The sequence below is a fragment of the Carlito syrichta genome, unplaced genomic scaffold (genome assembly GCF_000164805.1).
Source record: "Carlito syrichta isolate Samal-C Ts95f unplaced genomic scaffold, Tarsius_syrichta-2.0.1 Scaffold302552, whole genome shotgun sequence".
In the NCBI taxonomy this organism is placed as follows: Eukaryota; Metazoa; Chordata; class Mammalia; order Primates; family Tarsiidae; genus Carlito; species Carlito syrichta.
In genome coordinates, this window is record NW_007246648.1 from 40,310 (window position 1) to 64,067 (window position 23,758).

General features: G+C 37.9%; 1 protein-coding gene across 1 annotated transcript in view; it reads left to right on the forward strand.

Annotated features, from left to right (window-relative positions):
* The window catches only part of ERO1A (endoplasmic reticulum oxidoreductase 1 alpha), a 53,091-nt gene that overhangs the window by 15,830 nt on the left and 13,503 nt on the right, over positions 1 to 23,758 (forward strand). The window contains exons 6-14 of the mRNA XM_008056835.2: positions 1,905 to 1,981; positions 2,084 to 2,157; positions 6,596 to 6,716; positions 9,940 to 9,986; positions 12,759 to 12,770; positions 17,127 to 17,153; positions 17,283 to 17,375; positions 19,698 to 19,944; positions 20,289 to 20,358. Of these exons, the coding sequence (XP_008055026.1) occupies positions 1,905 to 1,981; positions 2,084 to 2,157; positions 6,596 to 6,716; positions 9,940 to 9,986; positions 12,759 to 12,770; positions 17,127 to 17,153; positions 17,283 to 17,375; positions 19,698 to 19,944; positions 20,289 to 20,358 (768 nt within the window). The remainder of the gene's footprint in view (positions 1 to 1,904; positions 1,982 to 2,083; positions 2,158 to 6,595; positions 6,717 to 9,939; positions 9,987 to 12,758; positions 12,771 to 17,126; positions 17,154 to 17,282; positions 17,376 to 19,697; positions 19,945 to 20,288; positions 20,359 to 23,758) is intronic.

Below are 23,758 nucleotides of genomic sequence, written 5' to 3' on the forward strand. Positions count from 1 at the left end.
TTTTATGATTTGGTAATGCTTTTTTTAATCTTGTAATGAATCCTTTTAGTTGAAAAAGCTGAAAAAGGAAGTATATCTTTCATGAAAAGTAAAGTATTGAATTTTCATCTTCATGACAGTTCATCATGATATATAACTTGCACAAAAGATCACCATTTACTATCCATAAGGGCCATATAAATAAATATCACTGGCCATATAGAAACCAGAACACACAAGCCTGCTGATTAAGCCTTAGCATTTGCTTTGTAAGTTTGTGATTATTTTAAGAAGACTCGAAAGACAACAATTTAACCACGTGCAGCTGCAGAGAGTACATTTATATATCACTCTGGGATATGTGATTTTTCATTTAGACTAAATAACTGTTTTAAATTAATTTTCTCAATATTTTGTTATGAGAAATTGGAAACATATGGCAGAGTTAAAGGCATTTCCTGTGAACACTCTTATACTCATCACCTGAATTCTACTATTCACATTTTAATCAACTTACGTTACCATATATCTGTCTGCCATTCCTTCTAGTCATCCATTAGAACATCTTATTTTCTGGATGCATTTTAAAGGAAATTGCAGGCATCAGTACACCTTCTAAATGTGTCATTAGCTAAATAGAAAGACGTAACTAGAAGTATATCATTAATGGGAGTCCAATGTTTGTTTCTATGTACTTTCTTTTTTTTTTCTTTTCTTTTCTTATCATTTTTTTTAAGTGACAGAGTCTTGCTCTATCACCCAGGCTGCAGTGCAGTGGTGAGATCATAGCTCATTGCGGCCTCGAGCTCCTGGGCTCAAGTGATCCTCCCACCTCAGCCTTCCAAGTAGCTGGGACTACAGGCATGCACCACTATGCCTAGCTAACTTAAAAACAGTTTCTTTCAGTAGAGATGGGGTCTTGCTTTGTTGCCCATGTTGGTCTTGAACTCCTGAGCTCAGGGGATTCTCACACTTCGACCTCCCAAAGTGCTGGGATTATAGGTGTGAGACACAGCGTGTGGCCTAACTTTTTATTTTATACTGAAATACTGAAATAATTTCCAGTTTACAGAAAAGCTACAACTTGAGTTGCATTTTTGACACCTTTTTTGTGGATCCAGTAATTTTTCATATTTTGCCACATTTGGTTCATTATTTTTCTAATAATTATTTTGTGAACTATCTGATTATAGGTTGAATACATCATTTTTCTTTTACTTTTAAAGAATCATATATGAAAAAGCTTTATTTTTGAAAATAGTTTTGAATTAAGCTGTCTTATATGTTAACCAATATAATGAAACAAAGCTGTCATTCAACAAAGAAATATTTCCAAAATATTATGCCATTTCATTTATTTTAGGGTTCCCTAAAAAATTACAACATTCCAGTTATTTTAGTGTCCAGTTATTTTAGTCTTGTCACTGGACAGTTATTTGTTTAGTCATCCTGATAATAAGGCCATAATAGGCACTCAATAAATATTTGTTGAGTGATTGAATTCATAGCCTCCTGATTTCAGTGTTGTCTTTCAGCTATCTGATAGTGACTGAATGACTGATGTGTTGTGCATTTCCATGAACCACACTCAAGTCTCCTGTGCAGTATATAGACGTAGTAGTGGAAGAGAAAACTCATGCTCACAGCGGGGTCATTGAAAAGTCATTGAAAAAGTCACAATGCCTCTTGATTACCTGCCTTGTGATTTCCTTACACCTTGAAGATTTTCCTAGTAGGCATTTAGTAGTGAGTTATATAGAACTATATTCTTTATGAACTTAATAGTAAATCATGTTCTTCAACAAAAACAAGAGGCAAAGCCTTTGATTCTTTAGCTTTAGGAGGAAAGTGAGAGCTTACTTTGTTCTAAAGTGTGTAGAGTAAGTACAGTAAGTGGTATTCTATTTATACCTTTTTCATTTTAGTATTCTGAAGAAGCCAATAGTCTCATTGAGGAATGTGAGCAAGCGGAACGTCTTGGGGCAGTGGACGAATCACTGAGGTCTGATGGCTTTTTTTAGAAGTATTTTATGTTGGATTTCCTGCTTCTTTCATGTCATGTGCTAACTTTAAGAAATAATAACATTACGTGTTTTCTTTAAAGTGAGGAAACACAAAAGGCTGTTCTTCAGTGGACCAAGCATGATGATTCTTCAGACAATTTCTGTGAAGCTGATGGTAAAACATTTTTTATAGTAATGCGTTATGTTTGAAATTATACCTAAGAAAAAAATTTTTTTAAATTATTTTAAAAACAAAAGTTTCAAACAGTTTGATGATTTCTCAAAAAGCTAAACATAGAAATGACGATATGACTTAACAGTTGCATTCCTAAGTATATGCTCCAAACAGGGACTCAGAACAGATCTGGTATATCACTGTTCATTGCAGCAGTATTCACAGTGGCCAAAAGGTAGAAACAACCCAAGTGTTTATCACCAGATGGGTAAACAAAATGTGACACACACACATACGCACACACACACACACACACACGAATGTGATTCAGCTTTGAAAAGGAATGCCACAACATCAATGAACTTAAAGACATGCTAGTGAAATAAGACAGACTCCAATAACTATGATATGATTACACTTATAGGAGAGAATAGGCAAATTCATAGAGACTGAAAGTATATTAAAGGGTATCAGAGGTTGGGGGTGGGGGTAGGGAGTTATTGCCAAAATGACTATAGAGTTTCTGTTTGGGGTGATAGAAAAGTTTTATTTTATTTTTTTATTTTTATCTTATGTTGGAGTCTCACTCTGTTGCCCAGGCTAGAGTGCAGTGGCATGCTCAAGGCCACTGCAGTCTCGATCTGCTGGGCTCAAGTGATCCTTCTGCCTCCGCCTTCCAAGTAGCTGGAACTATAGGCATGTGCCACCATGCCCAGCTAATTTTTGGATTATTGTAGAGAGGAGGTCTCACCATGTTGCCCAAGCTTGTCTTGAACACATGAGCTCAGGCAATCCTCTCACCTCCGCCTCCCAAAGTGCTGGGATTACAGATATGAGCCACCACGCCTGGCCTGGAAAAATTTTAGAAACAGAGAGTAGTGATGATTGCATAACATTGTGAGTGTAATTAATACCACTTAATTTTATACTTAGATGTGGTTACACCAGTAAAATTTGTTATACTTATTTTACCACAATAAAAAAATTAAAAAGAAAACTCCAGTTTTGGAAAAAATTTGCTTCTTAACTTTTACAGTTCTGCATATGTAGCTGTTTATATGTTTGTATATACATGCATTTTGCTTTAATGGCTAGCATGTAGGGATTACAAAAAACTGCTTCTGTTATATTGCTGTTAGATTGTTATATATTTTCCTTGATGATGTTTCTGTTGCTTTTGGCTAAAAGAATATTTAGCCATGAGTCATGCCGGTGATGTCTAAAGCTCAGCCAGAATGCTGATGCTGTAAAAACCAAGGAGCCCTAGAATTCATTAAAATTCTGATCAAGCTAGGTGCGGTGGCTCACACCTGTAATCCCAGCACTTTGGGAGGCAGAGGCGAGATGATTGCCTGAGCCCACAGGTTTGAGATCAGCTGGGGTAACTTGGTGAGACCTCATCTCTACAATTAAAAAAAAAAAATTAGCCCGGTGTGGTGGCATGCACCTGTAGTTCCAGCTACTTGGAAGACTAAGACGGATCTCCTGAGCCTCAGCAGTTCGAGGCTGCAGTGAGTGTACCACTGTACTCCAGCCTGGGTGACAGAGTAAGACTCCAACTCAAAAAAACCCCACAAAACTCTAATTAAGATTTATGGATTCTCCCATTCTTCTTTTTCTAGTATGTTCCTTTTTCTAAGTTGATTTGCTAACCTCTTCCTTGGCTAAATCAAATCACATCATATTGAGTGTTGGGATTTTTTTTTTTTTTTGAGTTGGAATCTCACTCTGTCGCCCAGGCTAGAGTGCAGTGGCATACTCACGACCACTGCAGCCTCAACCTGCTGGTATCAGGCGATCCTTCTGTCTCAGTCTTCCAAGTAGCACGCGCTATAAGCACGCGCTACCACAGCTGGCTAATTTTTTGTCTTTTTATTGTAGAAATGAGGTCTCGCCAAGTGGCCCAGGCTGTTCTTAAACCTGTGGGCTTAGGCAATGCCCTCACCTCGGCCTCCCAAAGTACTGGGATTATAGGCTTGAGCCACCGTGCCCTGCCTAGTTTTGAGATTCTTCCATAGCTCTTTTGTCATAGACTATTGATCTTCTAAAAATTAGTGAAAATAATAATGCAGATTATTTTAATTTCAAGCAAAAGATGAAGCCTATGGTCCCCTTAAAAGAGAAAGAGAAATTACTTATTTTTAATTTTGTGCTCTTGAGAGAAAATTGCTTTCCTTAACAGAAATCATGACCATGTTTTGATATGTGCATATCTATTATTCCTTATTTCTAATTCAAAATCTGAAAAGTGAACTTTTTTCCCCTAAGTTTAGCACAGACTTATTTAGTATGAATATGCATGTGTTTCAAGGCGGAAGTATTTATATGATTGATTAAAAGTCGCTTCCTCAGGCCCTGCCCAAATGATATTTAATATATATTTCATGTACTAAATGACCTTTGTAAAATCTGAAAAGTTCTCAATTCCAAAACACATGTGCATGGGTGTTAGATATAGACATATACCAAGACTTAGACTATTAAGGAGGAAACTCAAATGTTTTCTCAGCCCCCTTATTTTGCCACCTTTTCTACAAGTATTTTTTGACCACAGACATTGCTATGAGTTAAAACTAAATTTATAGCACTCAGCGAATTATTTTAGGCCTCTGACGTTAGAAAAAGGATGGTATTACTTTGACTTCCATTAAGAAAGTATCCTTTTGAGACTACAATATATAGCTTTCACTGAAAATCAGTTACTTACCTCTTATTTAGTGGAGTTTGGTGAATCATTTGCCCATTTGTATTAGTTTCGTCTGTTAAGAGAGGGTGATTATTTTTAAAAGGGACAGCTTTTTAAGGAATACATTATGTATGGAAATGGCACATGAAATATAGAAGCTGTTTATAAACCCTGATTGAAAATTTGAGCTTTTGTCACTTGGCAAAACATGGTCATTGTAACTTTTTTAATAAGGTTGAAGAGAGATGAAATATTTGTAATAAGTATAGTCAAATGTTTATTTCTAGGTAGACTTTTTAAAAATAATCATTTCTTGGTGGCTAATTTTCTGTTTTAAAGATACTGATCATCATTTGTATATTTTAAAAATTGGTGTTTTAAAAAATGAATTTATTATAATTTATTACGTGACAATTGCCTTTAGTATTAATTGAAGTGAGCAGAGTTATCCATCCTGAACTAGATGATTCCATGCTAATTTGTTTTTAAAGATCTTATATTTACTTTTTCTAGTTATTGCAATTACGATTTCTGCATTGGTCTCTCTCAGTTATTTCCAGATGCGGTCATTGTGCTGTTTCTAGAAGCAACTTTTCCCCCTAATTTGTGCCTCTAACATACTGTGAATTGAGTAAAAATAATGAAGCTTAGTTGTTTTCAAGAAGAAATAGTTATTTTTTACAGCTTGATGGACAGTAGTGCTCATATTTTTGTCATCTACTTTGGTTGCTTTGAGGCCTTTTTTTTTTTTTTTTGAGTTGTAGTCTCACTCTGTTGCCCAGGCTGGAGTGCAGTGGCATGCCCACGGCCACCACAGCCTCGACCTGCTGGGCACAGGCGATCCTTCTACCTCAGCCTTCCAAGTAAGTAGCTGGTACCACAAGTACACACCACCATGCCTGGCTAATTTTTTGATTTACTGTAGAGACGAGATCTCACCAAATTTCCCAGGCTGGTCTTGAACTGGTCTCAGGCAATCCTCTTGCTTCTGCCTCCCAAAGTGCTGGATGATAGCATGAGCCAGGGTGCCTGGCCTAAGGCCATTTTTGTCCCTTCCTCATCCTTTGTTGGTTCATAGTAAGCTCTGTGCATGAGCAAGGTATTGCTGTAGTATTAAATAAATTCCCAAAGCCATGGGAGGATTAGGGGCCGTTTTTTTGGGCGTAAAGGTATACACTGTAGGTGACGAGTAAACGGGCCTGGATCTAATCCCATGCCTCTGGCTTCAGAGCTCTCACTGCTCTGCCATACTGGGTTGCTTCCAAGTCTCCCTTTTATAAGTAATCCTGACACAGAGTCATCCCACATGTACCTTTTGCATATTTAGTGTTAGATCTTTAGGACAGTTTAGTAGTGAATTCTGATGGCAGTTGTCTGAGAAGAAAAGTATTTGGTAACAAGCAGTGTATGATATTAGCATGTCTTCGTATAGCTTGGTTAGTGGTGGCTGCTGTGGTGAATGTGGAGGGCAAGGTGTGTTATGTCCTTTGTCTGCATAGCTGATGAAAATTGAATTACCATGTTTCTGATTCTAAAATTCACTGTTTACCATGTCTAAAATGGAGTGTTTTTGCAGCCAGTGTTACAGTCTGTCCACGTGACTGTGTTAGTTTCTCCCCCTTTTCCTTCTCTTGAGAAGCTGTTGTAAAATCCCTCATGTGGTACCTTTGAGCCACTGGAATAAAGTCTTGTATATGAGTATTTAAGTTAACTGGCATCAAGAAATGTTTAATAAAACATTTTGTTTTACAGACATTCAGTCCCCTGATGCTGAATATGTAGATTTACTCCTTAATCCTGAGCGCTACACGGGTTACAAGGGACCAGATGCTTGGAAGATATGGAATGTCATCTATGAAGAAAACTGTTTTAAGTATGTGTCATTTTAATTTAGCAATTCCTGTAAGATGTGGTTATTTCTCTTTATAAACAAACAAAGTCATGATGATTTAAAATTACAAATCAGATTTACTTTGGACTTAGAACTGCTTTGGGAAAACCCCCAACCCATGCTTTCCTTTAATCTCATGCCACAACAGTCATCAACACAGAGGAAGACTTCTGTGACCAAATGGGTTTTTCCCTACACACCAAGCAGCGGACACCAGCTGGGCATCCTCCAATCTGATTCTGACATTTTCTTCCTGGAGATAATGTCAGATGCCACAGGATGAGGGCTCAGTTCTCAAGACTCACCCTCCCCCCAGATACAAGTTGGAGTTGCAAGCCTGGGCCTTCAGAACTTCTGACCAACCCGCTTCAAGTTGAGGTTACCACGACCGCCTCTTTTGAGGTTGGAGCGGTTCATGGAACTCAGGAAAACACTGATGTATGCCAGTTTATTATAAAGGATATTGTAGAGGGTACAGATGAAGATAAGTGTAGGGCAAATTATGAGGGAAGGGGTGTGGGGCTTTCATGCCCTCTCTGGGCTCACCACCCTCCAGGAATCTCTTCTTGCTCCGCTGTCTGAAAACTCTCAGAACCCAGTCCTCTTGGGTATTTATAGAAGCTTGATGACATCATTCCTTCCCCTGGAGTATAAGGTGGGACCCTCTCTGGGGAGGATCTTAAGACCCATGATCAAAAGGTGGGGTAAGATTGGAGTCCTGCCTTCGGGCAGCAGAGTGTCAGAGAGGGCGTGTGTCCAAGGCCTGCCCCTGAGGCCTGATACACCAACACAGTAACAAAACAATGTGACAAGGGCTATAAGGCTTATGAGCCAGGAGCCATGGATGAAAATCAATATATAAATATATATCACAATGCCACCGAAACAGCTATTCATTAAACCAGTTTCCCTCTGGGAAACATATACACATGGGTTTCAGCAAATATTTCCTTTTTCTTTAAAAGACTGACAATAGTATTCGACCTTTATAAAAGTATCGTAGGCACTTAGCAAATGTTCTTTGAGTCCATTATAGAGTCTCATTTTATAGATGAGTAACCTAGAACTAAAGAGGCTTGCTTCATTTCCCAAGATCACAGTTATTGGCAGGGTATGGATTAGAATCTACAACTCTTAATTCTCCTTTTGGTGCTCTGGAATCCCCTTTCTGTGGCTATAGTTATTTTACTTGCTTTAATTGGCTAGGCGCAGTGGCTCACACTTGCAATCCCAGCGCTTTGAGACTGAGGTTGGAGGATCGCTTGAGCCTAGGAGTTTGAGACCAGCCTGAGCAACATAGTGAGACCTCATAACTACAAAAAAAAAATCAAAAATATTAGTAGGGCCTGATGGTGTGTGCTCGTAGTCCCAGCTACTCAGGAGGCTGAGGCGAGAGGATCACCTGAGTCCAGGAGGTCGAGGCTACAGTGACCCATGATTGCACCACTGCATTACCACCTGATTGACAGAGTGAGACTGACTCTAAAAAAAATTTTAATTAATTTCAGAGAGTAATTATAATGGGTAATATTTTTTGCAATCAGTGTATGCCAACATTGTTATATACGTTTTCTCCTTTAGTCTTTGCAGTATACCTGTGTTGTAGTCATCACTGTTTTACAGACGGAGAAACTTAGAATTGGAGAGGCTGAGTGATTTGTTCAATGTCTAAGGTCTAGTAAGTGGAAGAGCCCACTTTGTACTCAACCATTACAGTGGAAGCAGTCAAGTTGATCACTGGGTGATTGTGAAATGCTTCAAGTTACCCACGCCTAAGCCTTGAGGCTCTGAGCAATGTGTTCATTGGTTTTTGGAAATAATTTGTGTCTGTGTGAGTACAGGTATACACATTATGCTGTCTTAAAGATTAAGGGAAATCTGGGAAAATCTTTGAATTTCCCAAATATGGGGATCATACATTTTACTTTTTATAAATCAGGTATAAATATGAGATCAGCAATTACGCACATACCAGCAAAATGTCAGACCTTTGGGTTTTTTGTTTGTTTTTGAGTTGAATAACTTTTCCAGTTTGGAAAGTGGAACGTTTTAATTATTTATTTATTTCTGCCATGTATTTTATTTACACTATCTTGACTATAATTAGGAATGTTTGCCTTGCTGACTTAGGGGTTTACTTTTAAGGCTTTTGTTAATTTTTTTATGTGAACTGGAAGAGCCCATAAAGCATTTGTTAGATTTGTATTAGTTCTGTAGCCATTGCCTAACTAAATTTATGTCCTGATTCCCATAATTTCTTACAATATAAGCAATGAGGCATTAAGTTAATTATACTGAGTAATTTAAAATATAGCTTACATATTCCATTCTCAGAATATCTCAAGTTGTGCAAATTTTTAAAAATATAAATTATGACATTAAAATAATTCCTACACTTTACCAATGATACTAATGAATATTTATTATGGATTTTAAAGCACTTTGGTGACATATTATTAACTCTCCAGAAATCTTTTATTTTTTCTATTTTACAAAAAACTCCTTTTATTTAGATTGTAACAAACTTGGCCAGAGGGCAAGTTGATATGTCTAAAGATGACCCAAGTTAGCCGGTCCTGGTCACCTGCCTATAGTCTGAGCTACTTAGGAGGTTGAGGCAGGAATATTGGTTAAGCCCAGGAGCTCGATGCTGTAGAAAGCTAAGATCTCCTCACTGCACTCCAGCATGGGCTACACAGTAAGACACTGGCTCGTAAAAAAAAAAAAAAAAAAGACAAAAAGATTACCCCAATGGAAAATAATGTACCTACATCATTTTTTCCATTTTAATACTTTTAATGCTTATATTGAGTATTTATATTTTTTTGCTTGTTTGTCTTTCAGTTAGGGGTACACTTTGTGCCATACATACATAAACACATACATAGATATGTATTTATAATATATATGAAGACATGCTAGTGGCTCTAGGAAAATAACTTGACTGATAGTTTTTCTTTTTTTGTTTGAAGAAGTCATTAGGAAATGATTTGCTGGCCACTATAGTGGGAAAAGATCAAGAACTATTATTGCCAAAACAAGTGACAGCCACCTTCCTAAAACAATTAGAGAAAATTGTTTATAATCTCAGTAAAATGATTTGATTTGGGACGTTAAGCAACTTTCATAGATGATACTGCTTAAATAATTATAACATGTCTGGTAACATATTTATGTTTTATGCTTTTCATTCTTTGGTTTCTAGGCCACAGACAATTAAAAGACCTTTGAATCCTTTGGCCTCTGGTGCAGGTGAGTCATTGATTTTCATTGTTATATTATTTATCAGCCAGTGAGTTTTGTTAGAAGGAAGGGTGAGATAAATGGCAAGAGTAGTTGAGATCATATACTCCACAGTCCTGTTTCCACAGATGCTATGCCTTATTCTTGTGGAGATTGGGGTTTAAAATATTTGTATTTCAGTAAGGGGGATTTTTGCAATGATGTTCATGGCATTAGGTTATGCTAGGATGAAGATTAGGATATATATTCTATACGTTTTTGGAGACTCACTAACATGTGTTCAGTTTTTCAATTTTTGCTCATTTTACAGATAGGTACCCAAAAGAAGTTTCAACATTTCCCCCAAACTTGAAACTACTGCATATATTAGTAGTCTTATTTCTGATTTATGTATTTGTATCTTATTAGCATTTTTCATAGTCTACCTACACTCAAGTGTGTCTCAAATGCTACTTTTTCTATAAAACTTTACCTGGTTCGGAAGTAATCTCTCCTTCCTCATGAAGTAATCTTATGCATGTTGTGTTTCTTCTTGTAGCTGTACAGCATTACTTGATGGTTATTTATTTGTCTGTTGCTCTACTCTATTGCTTTGGGCATATGGCAGCATTTATCTGTTTTATCTCTTTAAAAAAAATTATTTATTTATTTTACCCTCATCTTCTTTGTGATGGCATGTTTTATCTCGAACATAGAGCCTGACACATAATAGATGGAGTAGTTTATTAGATATGTGATCAATGAAAATTGCTCTCCTCATTGAATGATTTTGTCTGCAAGAGTGAAAATCACTTGTTCGTTCAACAATTGCTTGTCCACCATTTACTATGTGCGAGGTACTATGTAGATATCAGAGGGTATGTAAAATGAAAACTCACAATCCCTACCCAGTCTATAGTATGCAGAATGGTTTGTTGAATAAAGCATTTTGGTGTATGATTTCAGACTTTTTTGTTAGCAATTGTGTATCCCTGTTCTCTTTGAATATGTGCTTACTGACAGAATATTTGGTGTGCTTTTAGCAAATGTGTAAGGTTTTCATTTTTGCAGTTTATTAGAAAAGATGCTGATTTCATATAAATAGTAACTATACATTCCTTCCTGGAAAATAGTGATATTACATCATTCCCTAATTGCGGGCAGATTTCTTTCTTACATTAGGAATGAAAAAACATCTTTAAGGCTTTTGGGTTTGCGCAGAGTCATATGTGGTGACGCAGTAGAAGCTATTGATTTTGTATCAGATGAAATGCAAATTCATAGAAATGAAGTGATCGTCATATGAACTCACATGATCTGGTGAATTAATTAAGTACCCTCACTTATCTTAAAGATAAATGGGAACAATTTAAATGTCTATCACTAGGGATCGGGTTATGATATAGTCACATAGTAAAATACAGCCATTATAAATGTTGCTGTAAATTTGCATTCATTTAAATAAAAATAAAAGAAAAAATGATCAACAGAACACTGAATGGAAGATGTCAAAACATTTTTATAATTTATTTATATAAAAACACAGTATCTCCAAAACTATACACACCATCTGTCTTCTTCTCCTTTGTTTTTTTTTTTTTCTTGTTCTTTCTTTTTTTTTTTTTTTTGAGTCAGCGTCTCACTCTGTCACCCAGGCTACTGGAGTGCAATAGCACGGTCACAGCTCACTGCAGCCTTGAATTCCTGTGTAGCTGGGACTATAGGCTAGCGCCCCCTTGCATAACTGATTTTTTTGTTTTTTGCAAAGATGGGGTTTAGCTATGTTGCCTAGGCTGGACTCAAGCAGTCCTCCTGCCTCAGCCTCCCAAAGTGCTGGGATTACAAGTGTGAGGCCTCATACTCAGCTTCCTCTTTTTTTTTTTTTTTTTTGAATCAGAGTCTCACTCCAGACCGGAGTGTGGTGGCACGCTCACGACCACCCCAGCGTTGACCTGCTGGTCTCGGGCGATCCTTCTGCCTCAGCCTTCCAAGTAGCCGGAACTACAGGCACGCACTACCATGATCAGCTAATTTTTTGATATATTAAAGAGACGAGGTCTCACCATGTTGCCCAGACTAGTCTCAAATCTGCGGGCTCAGGCAATCCTCTCACCTTGGCCTCCTAAAGTGCTGGGATTATAGGCTTAAGCTACTGTGCCCGGCCTAGCCTCTTCTTTTTTTAAAGAAAACATATATTTGCAATGAGTATGTATTTCTTTAATATTCAAACAATGGTGGCATTAAAGAAAAGTGGGAAAAATGAAGACAATTTTTCAATAGTACATAAGCAGCTACACACGAACTGCTGCATTACGTATAATTTGAATCTTATAAAATCGTCTTTGAAAATATTTTTGACTAAGGTTAAATATTTTGAACCCAGCATGGAGTTTTAAAAGCAGTAATACAAATCTTTAACAGAAACTGTATTATATGTTTGGGATAAGTAAATATGGAAAAGGGCTCTGCCAGCCAAATAAGCCTAAATCCCTAAGATATTTAAGTGCACTCTCAGATGATGGATTTGATTTTTCTCCCGTCAGCCCATATTCAGTCTTACATGAGCTGAAGTGCTTTATGCATGCTCCTGAAGATAATGCCTGTTAGTGGAATCAGACATAATTCCTACCTCCGCTAGATAGAGTGGCAGTCACAAGTGTCTCACTCTCAGGTTTTACCTGTGTGAGCGAGCTGAGGGACTGAAACTAACCATGAGCAGAAAGTCTCTTTTTATGAAAGTGTATCATGACAGGGCAGCTGGAAGGAGTTGATAATAATAAACATTTTTGTTTTGCTTTTCAGGGACGAGTGAAGGTGAGTCTAACTTCTTTGTCACATGTACACATTCAACTGTTTACTATGACATGTTTTATTATTTTTTCTTCCCACTTCTGAGACTCAGAAAACTTAATTTTTACTTCTTTATCTAAAATTCTTGAGGTACAAGCACAGATGAAGAGAAAATGACTTTTAATGTCTGGGTTCAGGCATTAGAAACAGCCTGCCTCTGCCTCTGATAATTCTGTTGCCTATTTTACCCACTGAATGTGGAAGTCGGGATTAGCCACTCTCCTCCTTCCCCACTGCCTCTGGTAGGGAATTGTCTTCCTCTCCTTTACTGGTTGCACTCTAGGGTCTGCTAGGTCTCATGTAGGAAGGTTCTGGGGCATGATCAGTGTTGATCCAGACCTAGTAGTGATTCCAGATCTAGCTTCCAGGTCTTATGCTGACTCTTGGATGTAGATGTCATTGCCAAGTCCAAGTTGCTTACAGTAATGCTCAAAATGTTAGCATATTTACTTTGTCCTTTTGAGAATCTTTTTGCTTTAAGGGTGAGATCAAAACGACTTTTGTTATTCTTAAGACCATATGCTTAACAATATGAAAAAGCTTAGTGCTTAGCTTTAGTCCATCTAGATGACCATTGCTAAAATGTGAAGTATAACTTTTCTCTCCTTCAAAATCCTCTATTTTTTGAACATTATTTTTGTGAGTTGCTTTTGCATTATGTTTAAATAACAGAATACTAAAGTCTTGTAACTTTACTATTTTATTATTGTAGTTTATATTATAGTAACTATAGCAGCTAAATAAAATGTTGAATTAGAGGTGGACTGTTGAGAAGGGAAATTGTTTTAGCAGTAAAATTATTTTTCCAAAGATGCCTCATATTTGCTACTAGTAGAGGTGATTCTGTAATTTCCATTTTGATCAACCTTATTCTACGCTGGGCATTAACCTGGTTCTGTGCTATATTGCAGCTATACTAAAGAAGCCAACTTTGGTTTTTCACACTATTTGAAGACCTCAGTCTGTCTCTTGTTATCAAAGGAAGATCATTAACCTTGGGAGCTGTCCTTAAAGAGGCTATCTTATTCTTAAGTATTGATTTTGGCCAAATAGCAAAGGTTGATTTCGATGACTATCATATTTGGTGATTATTTAACTAGAACACAGTCGGGTGAAGTTGACAAATAGCTATTTCAGAGTTACAAAACTGAACTGAAAATTTCATTGGAAGGCTAGGTCCTAGGCAGTATTATTACCCAACCCCCAATTCATTGTCAAAAACTTGAAAGAAAAAAAAAAAAAGAACAACCCTGAAGGTTCTTATATGAAAACGATTCGGGTGGGCACGGTGGCTCAAGCCTGTAATCCTAGCACTTTGAGAGGCCAAGGTGAGAGGATTGCCTGAGTCCATGGGTTCAAGACCAGCCTGGGCAACTTGGCAAGACCTCATTTCTACAATAAATATAGATAGATTAGATAGATAGATAGCTGGGTGTGATATCACGCTCCTGTAGTTCTAACTACTTGGAGGCTGAGGCAGAAAGATCACCTGAGCCCAGCAGGTCGATGCCTGAGTGACCGTGAGCATGCCATTGCACTCTAGCCTGGGTGACAGAGTGAGACTCCAACTCAAAAATAAAAAAAAGAAAAGAAAAGAAAACGAACCCCTTGTACTCCCACAATCCTCAAATAATTAGTGATGATTACTATGTGCCAGGTACTCTTCTAAGCAGTATGATTTTATTTAATTCTTTAAACAGTCCGAGGAGGTATTATTTTTATCGCCAACTTATTTTTTTATTTTTTTATTTTTTTTGAGCTGGAGTCTCACTCTGTCACCCAAACTGGAGTGCAGTGCCCGCTCCCGGCCACCGCAGCTCGACCTGCTGGGCTCCAGCGATCCTTCCGCCTCAGCCTTCCGAGTATCTGGAACTACAGGCGCGCGCTACCACGCCCGGCTGATTTTTGATTTATTGTAGAGATGAGGTCTCGCCAAGTTGCCCAGGCGGGTCTCGAACCCGCGGGCTCAGGCAATCCACTCACCTCAGCCTCCCAAAGCCGCGGGATTACAGGCTGAGCCACCGAGCCCGGCTTATCGCCAATTTATTGATGAGGAAGTGAGCCCCAGAGAAGTTTGGGAACTTGACCATGATTTGTAAGTAGAGTTAGGATCCAAGTCAGGCGGTTTAGCTCCAAGGACTACACCTTTAGTTGATCCCTGACACTGCTTCTTTGTTAATATTTTGATGCTTTATATTTAGATATGTATAGTTTTGTCCAACCCTCATGAGAATCACATTGTATTATATTTTTATCTTTATCAACTTGTTAGGTAAAAGTGGTATATCTTTTGTTTTAATTTGCATTTTTTTTTTTTTTTTGAGTTGGAGTCTCACTCTGTTGCCCAGACTGGAGTGCAGTGGCTGCTCCCGGCCACCGCAACCTCCACCTGCTGGGCTCCGGCGATCCTTCCATCTCAGCCTTCCAAGTAGCCGGAATTACAGGCATGCGCTACCACGCCCGGCTGGTTTTTTGATTTATTGTAAAGATGAAGTCTCGCTGCCCAGGCGGGTCTCGAACCCTCGGGCTCAGGCAATCCACTCACCTCAGCCTCCCAAAGGCGCAGGATTACAGGCTGAGCCACCGAGTCTGGCAATTTCCATTTTTTTATTACTAGTAAGACAAAACAATTTTGTCTGTTATTACCATTTGTATTTTTTCCTTTGTGGATTTTATATTGCTGCTATTTGCCACTTTTTAAATGGGTACCCTGGCCCTTTTTTTTCATTTTTTGAGTCAGAGTCTCTCTGTGTCCCAGACTGGAGGGCAGTGGTATTACCACAGCTCACTGCAGCCTTGACCTCCAAGGCTCAGGTAATCCTTCTGCCTCAGCCTCCCAAGTAGTAGGATTATAGGTGTGTACCACCATGCCTTGTTAATTTTTTAATTTGTTGTAGAGACAGGGTCTCCCTATGTTGCGTAGACTGGGGTCTTGATCTCCTGGGCTCAAGCAATCCTTCCTCCTCAGCATCCCAAAGTGCAGGGATTACAGGCATGAGCCACTGCACCTGACCTCTAGCATTCCTATTCAGTTCATGAGTGCTTTATGTATTTAGGATATTCTCCCTGTATTGTGTTTGCAGCATACACTTTACCCAGTTTCTTTCATTTTGCTGTTGTTGATGAAGTTTTCTGACAGATCTATTTTAAGTTTTGATATGGTCCAATTTATTGTTTATTCCTTCATGATTCCCTCTATTACTTTTAGGCTTATTTGATTTCTTACATTATTTTGAGCAACTTTAGTAAGAAACACTGTACAGTGTTTACCATCTCTCCAGCTAATGCATATGTGAATCTTTAAAGTATTTTTTATGACTTTTATTTAATATTTAATAAACATTTTAGGATATTGCCATGGTCTATATTTTTATGTTAACAATTGTATGTTATTTTATTATTTAAGTATTTTATCGTGTTAACTTAGGCATTGTTGTACTTACAGAATTACCAAATCTAAGTATATTAATAGTGATCTTATTAGGTCCTAGAATATAAGTGGTATTTCGTTTTTGTAACATTTCCCTGAATTGCTTTTTTGAAATAGTGAATGACACGTAATACTATCAGCTACATAGACATAATACACCTGTAACATTGTTTGATACTTTTAATTTATTTTTCTAATTTAAAAAGCATAGCATGAATTCTTTTTTTTTAAATATCGTGAATCATTAATTTTCATGGCATGAATTGTTATCAAGGCTAGGTATTTCCCCATTGTTGACTGATTTACTATTTAAATTCTGAACTTTTTCTTTTTCTTTTCTTTTTTTTTTTTGAGTTGGAGTCTCAGTCCATCCCCCAGGTTAGGGTGCAGTGGCATGCTCACCGCCACCCCAGCGTCAACCTGCTGGGCTCTGGCGATCCTTCCGCCTCAGCCTTTCAAGTGGCCAGAACTACAGGCGTGTGCTACCTCTCCCAGTTAATTTTTTAATTTAAGTAGAGATGGGGGTTTCACCAAGTTGCCCAGGCTGGTCTTGAACCCATGGACTCAGGCAATCCACTCGCCTCAGCCTCCCATAGTACTGGGATTACAGACTGAGTCATCGAGCCCAGCTTTAAATTCTGTATTTTGATGTCATATAAAACACTTTAACCAGAAAGTTATGAGTGGAGCTACCAAAGGTAATGCTTTTAAGTACTGAGTAGCAGAGTGGTACCTAACTGAATCATGGACTGTTCTTTCTTTGGTGAAATTGCAAGTAAGACTTGGATCTTTATGTTAAATAATCTTTAAATTGCCATTTAGCAAAACTTGCTAGAGTTATTTAAGACTTTTATTTTGTATTTTGTGACTTAGTTTTCTTTTATTTTCAGAGAACACTTTTTACAGTTGGCTGGAAGGTAATTGGAAACTTTTAAGTACTTTTAAATGACACCTTTGTCCTCATTAACAAGACATGAAATTAATTATATATATACAAGATTCACTTATTAAATTTTATTTCTAAACCATTGACTTACTATTTTTAGGGCTCTGTGTAGAAAAAAGAGCATTCTACAGACTTATCTCTGGCCTACATGCAAGCATTAATGTGCATTTGAGTGCAAGATATCTTTTACAAGGTATGTGAAATTTACTTTTAATCTTTTTATCACACTTATGTTCAGGTATTTTCAAAATTGTCTTGGTGTTTACCTGAATGGGAAACGATTGACCCAAATGAACGTTAGGCAGTAAAAGTCCATTCTGAAACGGTGGTAGTCAGGAATGTGGGGACTGCATGCAGTGCACGAGTTCAGCTTGTTCGTAGCTCTTTTTACCTGCTTTTAAGAAGCCGCTCAGCCGGGCTTGGTGGCTCAGCCTGTAATCCTGCACTTTGGTAGGCTGAGGTGAGTGAATTGCCTGAGCCCACGGGTTCGAGACCCACCTGGGCAACTTGGCGAGACCTCATCTCTACGACAAATAAAAAATTAGCCAGGCGTGGTAGTGCGCACCTGTATTTCCAGCTGCTTGGAAGGCTGAGGCGGAAGGATCGCCAGAGCCCAGCAGGTTGAGGCTGCGATGGCAGGGAGTGGCCACTGCACTCCAGTCTGGGCGATGGAGTGAGACTCCAACTCAAAAAAAAGAAAAAAAAGAAGCTGCTCACTGATTTCTGAAAGAACTAGAAATTGACCTTCCATATGACCCAGCAATCCCCCTATTGGGAATATACCCAGAGGAAGTCATTCTACAAAAAAGATATTTGCCACACATGTTGTTGCAACTCTATTCAGAATAGCAGAAACACGGAACTAACCATGCTGCCCATTGAAACTGGACTGGATTAAAAAATGTGGTACATACATACAATGGAATATTATGCAGCCATAAAAAAGGACAAACATGGACTTTGTAGCATCTTGGATGGATTTAGAGTCTGTCGTACTCAGTGATCTATCACAGATACAAAGGACAGTGTACCATATGTTCTCACTCATAAGTGGACCTTGAACATTTATCATAATACTGTAAGAAAGGGATTGGCAATAGTGGGAAACTCACTGGGAGAAGGGGTGGGATTGGCAGTTGAGGGAAACTGCTAGGGGAGGGAGGGGCACACCTTATCAACAGGGGTACCTGCATAATGAACATTTGTATACCTAACCCTGAATTGTACCCCACATCTTTAAAATTAAAAAATGGAAAAAAAAAAAGAAGCTACTTACAGTCATATCCATCTCTTTGGAAATGTTTTTGTGTGTGGGAATTTAAATAACTGCTAACAGCAGTTTATTTGTTGGATATTTTTAGATTGGATATATATATCAGATCTATCATCTCTGTGCCAGTGTTAGGCCTGGAGTTTTAATATGTAGAAGCATTTCCTGCTGCTCTTTATCCTTCAAGAATTCTGTTGAAAAACGAGCCTATAGTTAATTTTCTTTTTTTTTGTTGAGTTGGAATCTCACTCTATTGCCCAGGCTGGAGTGCAGTGGCTCGCTTATGGCCACTGCAACCTCTACCTGCTGGGCTCAGGTGGTCCTTCCGCCTCAGCCCTCCAAGTAGCTGGAACTACTGGCATGTGCCACCATGCCCAGCTTATTTTTCTTGATTTATTGTAGAAATGAGGTCTCACCAAGTTGCCCAGGCTGGTCTTGACCCCCTGGTCTCAGGTAATCCTCTCACTTTGGCCTCCCAAATTGCTGGGATTACAGGCTTGAGCCACCACACCTGGCCCTTGATTTTCATTAGTTCCGTATTTCTTCTGAAATTAGAGCATATCTCACTTCTTAGAAACAAATTAGTTACTTTGATTTTAGAAAGCACTTTAGGCTGGGCACGGTGGCTCAAGCCTGTAGTCCTAGCACTTTGGGAGGATGAAGCGAGAGAACTGCTTAAACCCAGGGGTTCGAGACCAGCCTGGGTAACTTGGCTAGACCTTGTCTGTACAATAAATTAAAAAAAAAAAAAAATTAGGTATAGTAGCGCGTGTCTGTAGTTCCAACTACTTGGAAAGCTGAGGCAGAAGGATCGCCTGAGCCCAGCAGGTCAAGGCTGTGATGTCTGTGAGCATGCCACTGCACGCCAGCCTGGATGACACAGTGAGACACCAAGTTAAAAAACAAAAAGTACGTTAAACTCTTTAGTGATTTCAGAGTGTCATTTTTCAATTGCGTATTTTGGTTTCATTAATGTTTATATTTAGAAAATTGATTTTTATTAAAATCTACTTTCTCAGTAAAGTGAAGTCATTTTGCCTTTAAGGATGGGGTCTAGAAGATAAAATATTAATACAGAACTAAGGCTAAGTTATGAAAAACCATTTTCTTGGTTGTTTTTAGTATATATTTTAAAATGCAAAGTTAAATTCACTTCTACAGGCAGATATAACCTAATACAATTAAAATAAACATTACTTAATAATAAAGTTCAGTTTTAAATATTTAATTCTGTTTCCTTCCCAGATACCTGGTTGGAAAAGAAATGGGGACACAACATTACGGAATTTCAACAGCGGTTTGATGGAATTCTGACTGAAGGAGAAGGCCCAAGAAGGCTTAAGAACTTGTATTTTCTCTACTTAATAGAATTAAGGGCTTTATCTAAAGTGTTACCATTTTTTGAGCGCCCAGATTTCCAACTCTTCACTGGAAATAAAAATCAGGATGAAGAAAACAAAATGTTACTTCTGGAAATACTTCAAGAAATCAAGTAATTATATATTAAAATTCATACATTAATAGAAAAATGATGAGTGGTATCCAAAATTAAATCCTTAGTCACTTAGAGAAAGGAAAACTATTTAAAAAATAATTAAAAGCTAATTTTGCTCATAGGCCTTCACACAGATTGAGGTTACGGTCAAACTTCTATATTATGCAATTAGCATTTAAATTTGAGGATAAGAATTTGTTTGGGGGCATCAGAGTATTGGTTTTACTTTGATTATTACTCTATATTAATTATATTATTTATCAAGACCAGTAAAATGTTTTATCAGCAGGACTTTTAATATTTGTAATACATGAAAATAAATGTTCTCTTTAAAAATGCAGGTCGTTTCCTTTGCATTTTGATGAGAATTCATTTTTTGCTGGGGATAAGAAAGAAGCATACAAACTAAAGGTAATTATTTTATGCTTTTAGATACAAACTGATTAACACTTAAGCAGTATGAATATAAACCTATGCATTATTCATAGAAGTAGAGAGTGGAATGATAGTTACCAGTGGCTGGGGGAGGAGGGTGGGTGGGGAAAAGGGAAATGTTAATCAGGGGGTACACAGCTTCAGTTAGGGGGAATAAGCTTTTGTGAATGGTAACTATAATAAATAATAATGCAGTGTATATTTCAAAATTGCTGAAAGTATGTGTGTGTGTGTGTATATATTTTTCCTTTGTCAAAGTTTTTATTACCTGGTGTTTGAAATTAATACTATTTTAGTTGTCTAACACTTTCTGAACATACCAGGTTAATCAAAATGTCTCTGTGTGGAAAAATAGCAGGTATAATTTAAAAATCATTTGATAATTCTTGAGAAAAATTTTTTTTTTTTTTACTTTTAAATTTGTTTATTTTAAAATTGTGGGATACAATTCAGGGTCAGGTATACAAATATTCATTGTGCAAGTAACCTTGTTGATGAGGTGTGCCCGCTCCCTTCCCCAGGCAGATTTCCACTACTGTCAATTCCACCTCCCTGCCCCCCTACATCCCCGCATTTTCCCACTACTGTCAATCCTTTTCTTATACTATTATGATAGTTGTTCAAGGTCCACTTATGAGTGAGAACATGTGATACTCAGTTCTTTGTTTCTGTGAAAGATCACTCAGTATTATAGACTCTGATTCCATTCAGGTTGCTGCGAAGTTCATGATTTTGTTCTTCTTTATGGCTGCATAATATTCCATTGTGTATATGTACCACATTTTTTTTATCCGGTTCTGTTTTGGTGGGCCACATGTTTGGTTCCAGGTTCTTGCTATTGTGAAAAATGCTGTGATAAACATACGTGTGCAGGTATCTTTTTTTATAGAGTGATTTGGGTTCTTCTGGGTATATTCCCAGTAGGGAGATTGCGGGATCATATGGATGATTGATTTTTAGAACTTTTAGGAATCGCCACACTGTTTTCCACAGAGGCTGTACTAGTTTACATTCCCACCAAGAGTGTGGAAGTGTTCCCTTTTCGCCACATCCTCTCCAGCATCTGTTATTTTTTGAGTTATTGATAATGGCCATTCTCACTAGAGTTAGGTGGTATCTCAGTGTAGTTTAATTTGCATCTCCTTGATGACTAGTGAGGGTGAACATTTTTTCATGTATCTCATATGTTGGCTCATATGTTGGCTGCTCATATGTCTTCTTTTGAGAACTGTCTATTCATATCTTTTGCCCATTTTGTATTGGGGCTGTTTGTTTTTTTTCTTTTCAACACGTTGAAGTTCCTTATAGATCCTAGATGTTAGGCCTTTGTCAGACATGGAGTTGGCAAATATTTTTTCTCAGTCTGTGGGCTGTCTCTCTGCTCTCTTGATGGTTTCTTTGGCTTTGTAGAAGCTTATCAGTTTGATGAGGTCCCACTTGTCTATCTTATCTCTTATGGCATGGACACTTTGGGTTTTGATCAGAATTGGTTGCCAGTTCCAATTTCCATAAGAGTGTCTCCTGCATTTTCTAAGGTTCTTATAGTTTGAGGTTTTACATTTAGGTGTCTGATCCATTTAGAGTTAATTTTTGTGTATGGTGATAGGTAGGGATCTTGTCTGAATCTTCTGCATGTGGTCAGCCAGTTTTCCCAGCACCATTTACTGAATAGGTTCTCCTCTCCCCAGTGGTTGGTGTTGGAAGCTTTGTTGAAGATGAGTTGGTTGAGAAATTGAGGTTTTGCTCCTGGAATCTCAATTCTATTCCATTGGTCTATATGCCTGTTCTTGTACCAGTAGCAGGCTATTTTGATTATTGTAGGCTTATAATAAAGTTTAAAGTCTAGGAGTGTGATACCTCCTTCTTTTATTTTTCCTGAGGATTGTTTTGGCTATTCTTAGTCATTTATGTTTCCATATGAATTCCTGTATTGTTGTTGCTAGGTCTGAAAAGAATGTTGCTGGTAATTTTATGGGTATTGTGTTAAATCTGTGGATTGCCTTAGGTAGAATGGACAATCTTAACAATGCTGATTCTTCTAATCTATGAGCATGGAATGTTTTTTCCACTTGTTTGTATCTTCTTTGATTTCTTTGAGCAGTGTTTTGTAGTTTTCATTGTAAAGGTCTTTCACGTCTCTGGTTAGGAAGATGCCAAGGTATTTCATTTTTTGTGTGTCTATTCTGAATGGAATTGTGCTTTTTATTTGGGTTTCTGTTTGTTTATTATCTGTTTATAGAAATGCGATTGTCTTTTGCCCATTTATTTTATACCATGATACTTTGCCAAAGTCCTTTATCAGAGCAAGGAGGTTTTTGACAGATTCTCTTTTGTTTTCAAGTCATAGAATCATGACATCTGCAAAGAGAGATAACTTGACTTCCTCTTTTCCTATTTGGATACTCCTGATTGCCTTCTCTTCTCTGATTGCTCTAGCTAGAATTCCAAAACTATGTTGAACAGGAGGGGTGAGAGTGGACATCCTTGTCTTGTTCCAGTTTTCAGGGGGAATGGTTCTAATTTCTGTCTGTTTAGCAGTGTGATGTGCTGGCTGTGGGTTTCTTGTAGATGGCTCTTATTATTTTGAGGTATGTTCCATCTATGCCTAGGTGTTCGAGAGTTTTTATCAAGAAGGGGTGCTGGGCCGGGTTCGGTGACTCAGCCCATAATCCAGCACTTTGGGAGGCCAAGGCGAGTGGATTGCCTGAGCCCGCGGGTTCAAGACCCACCCAGGCAACTTGGCAAGACTTCATCTCTACAATAAATTAAAAAAAAAAAAATTAGCCGGTCGTGGTAGCACGTGCCTGTAGTTCCAGCTACTTGGAAGGCTGAGGTGGAAGGATCACTGGAGCCCGACAGGTCAAGGCTGTGGTGGCTGGGAGCGTGCCACTGCACTCGAGTCTGGGCAACAGAGTGAGACTCCAATTCAAAAAAAAAAAAAGAAAGAAGGGGTACTGGATTTTATCAAAAACTTTTTCTGCATCTAATGATATAATCATGTGTTTTTTGTTTTTACGTCTGTTGATGTATTTAATTATGTTTATGGTCTTACGAATGTTGAACCAGCCTTACATCCTGGGGATGAAGCCTACTTGGTCATGATGGATGATTTTTGAGATGTGTTGTTGAATACAGTTTGCTAGGATCTTGGTGAAAATTTTAGCATCTATGTTCATCAAGGATATTGACCTGTAGTTCTCTTTCTTTGTTGGGTCTCTACCTGGCTTGGGTATAAATGTGATGTTAGCATATAAAATAATTTGGGGAGAGGTCCATCTTTCTCAATCACCTGGAATACTTTCAATAGGATTGGTATCAGTTCCTTCTTATATGTTTTGTAGAATTCTGCTGGAAAGCAATCTGGTCCAGGGCTTTT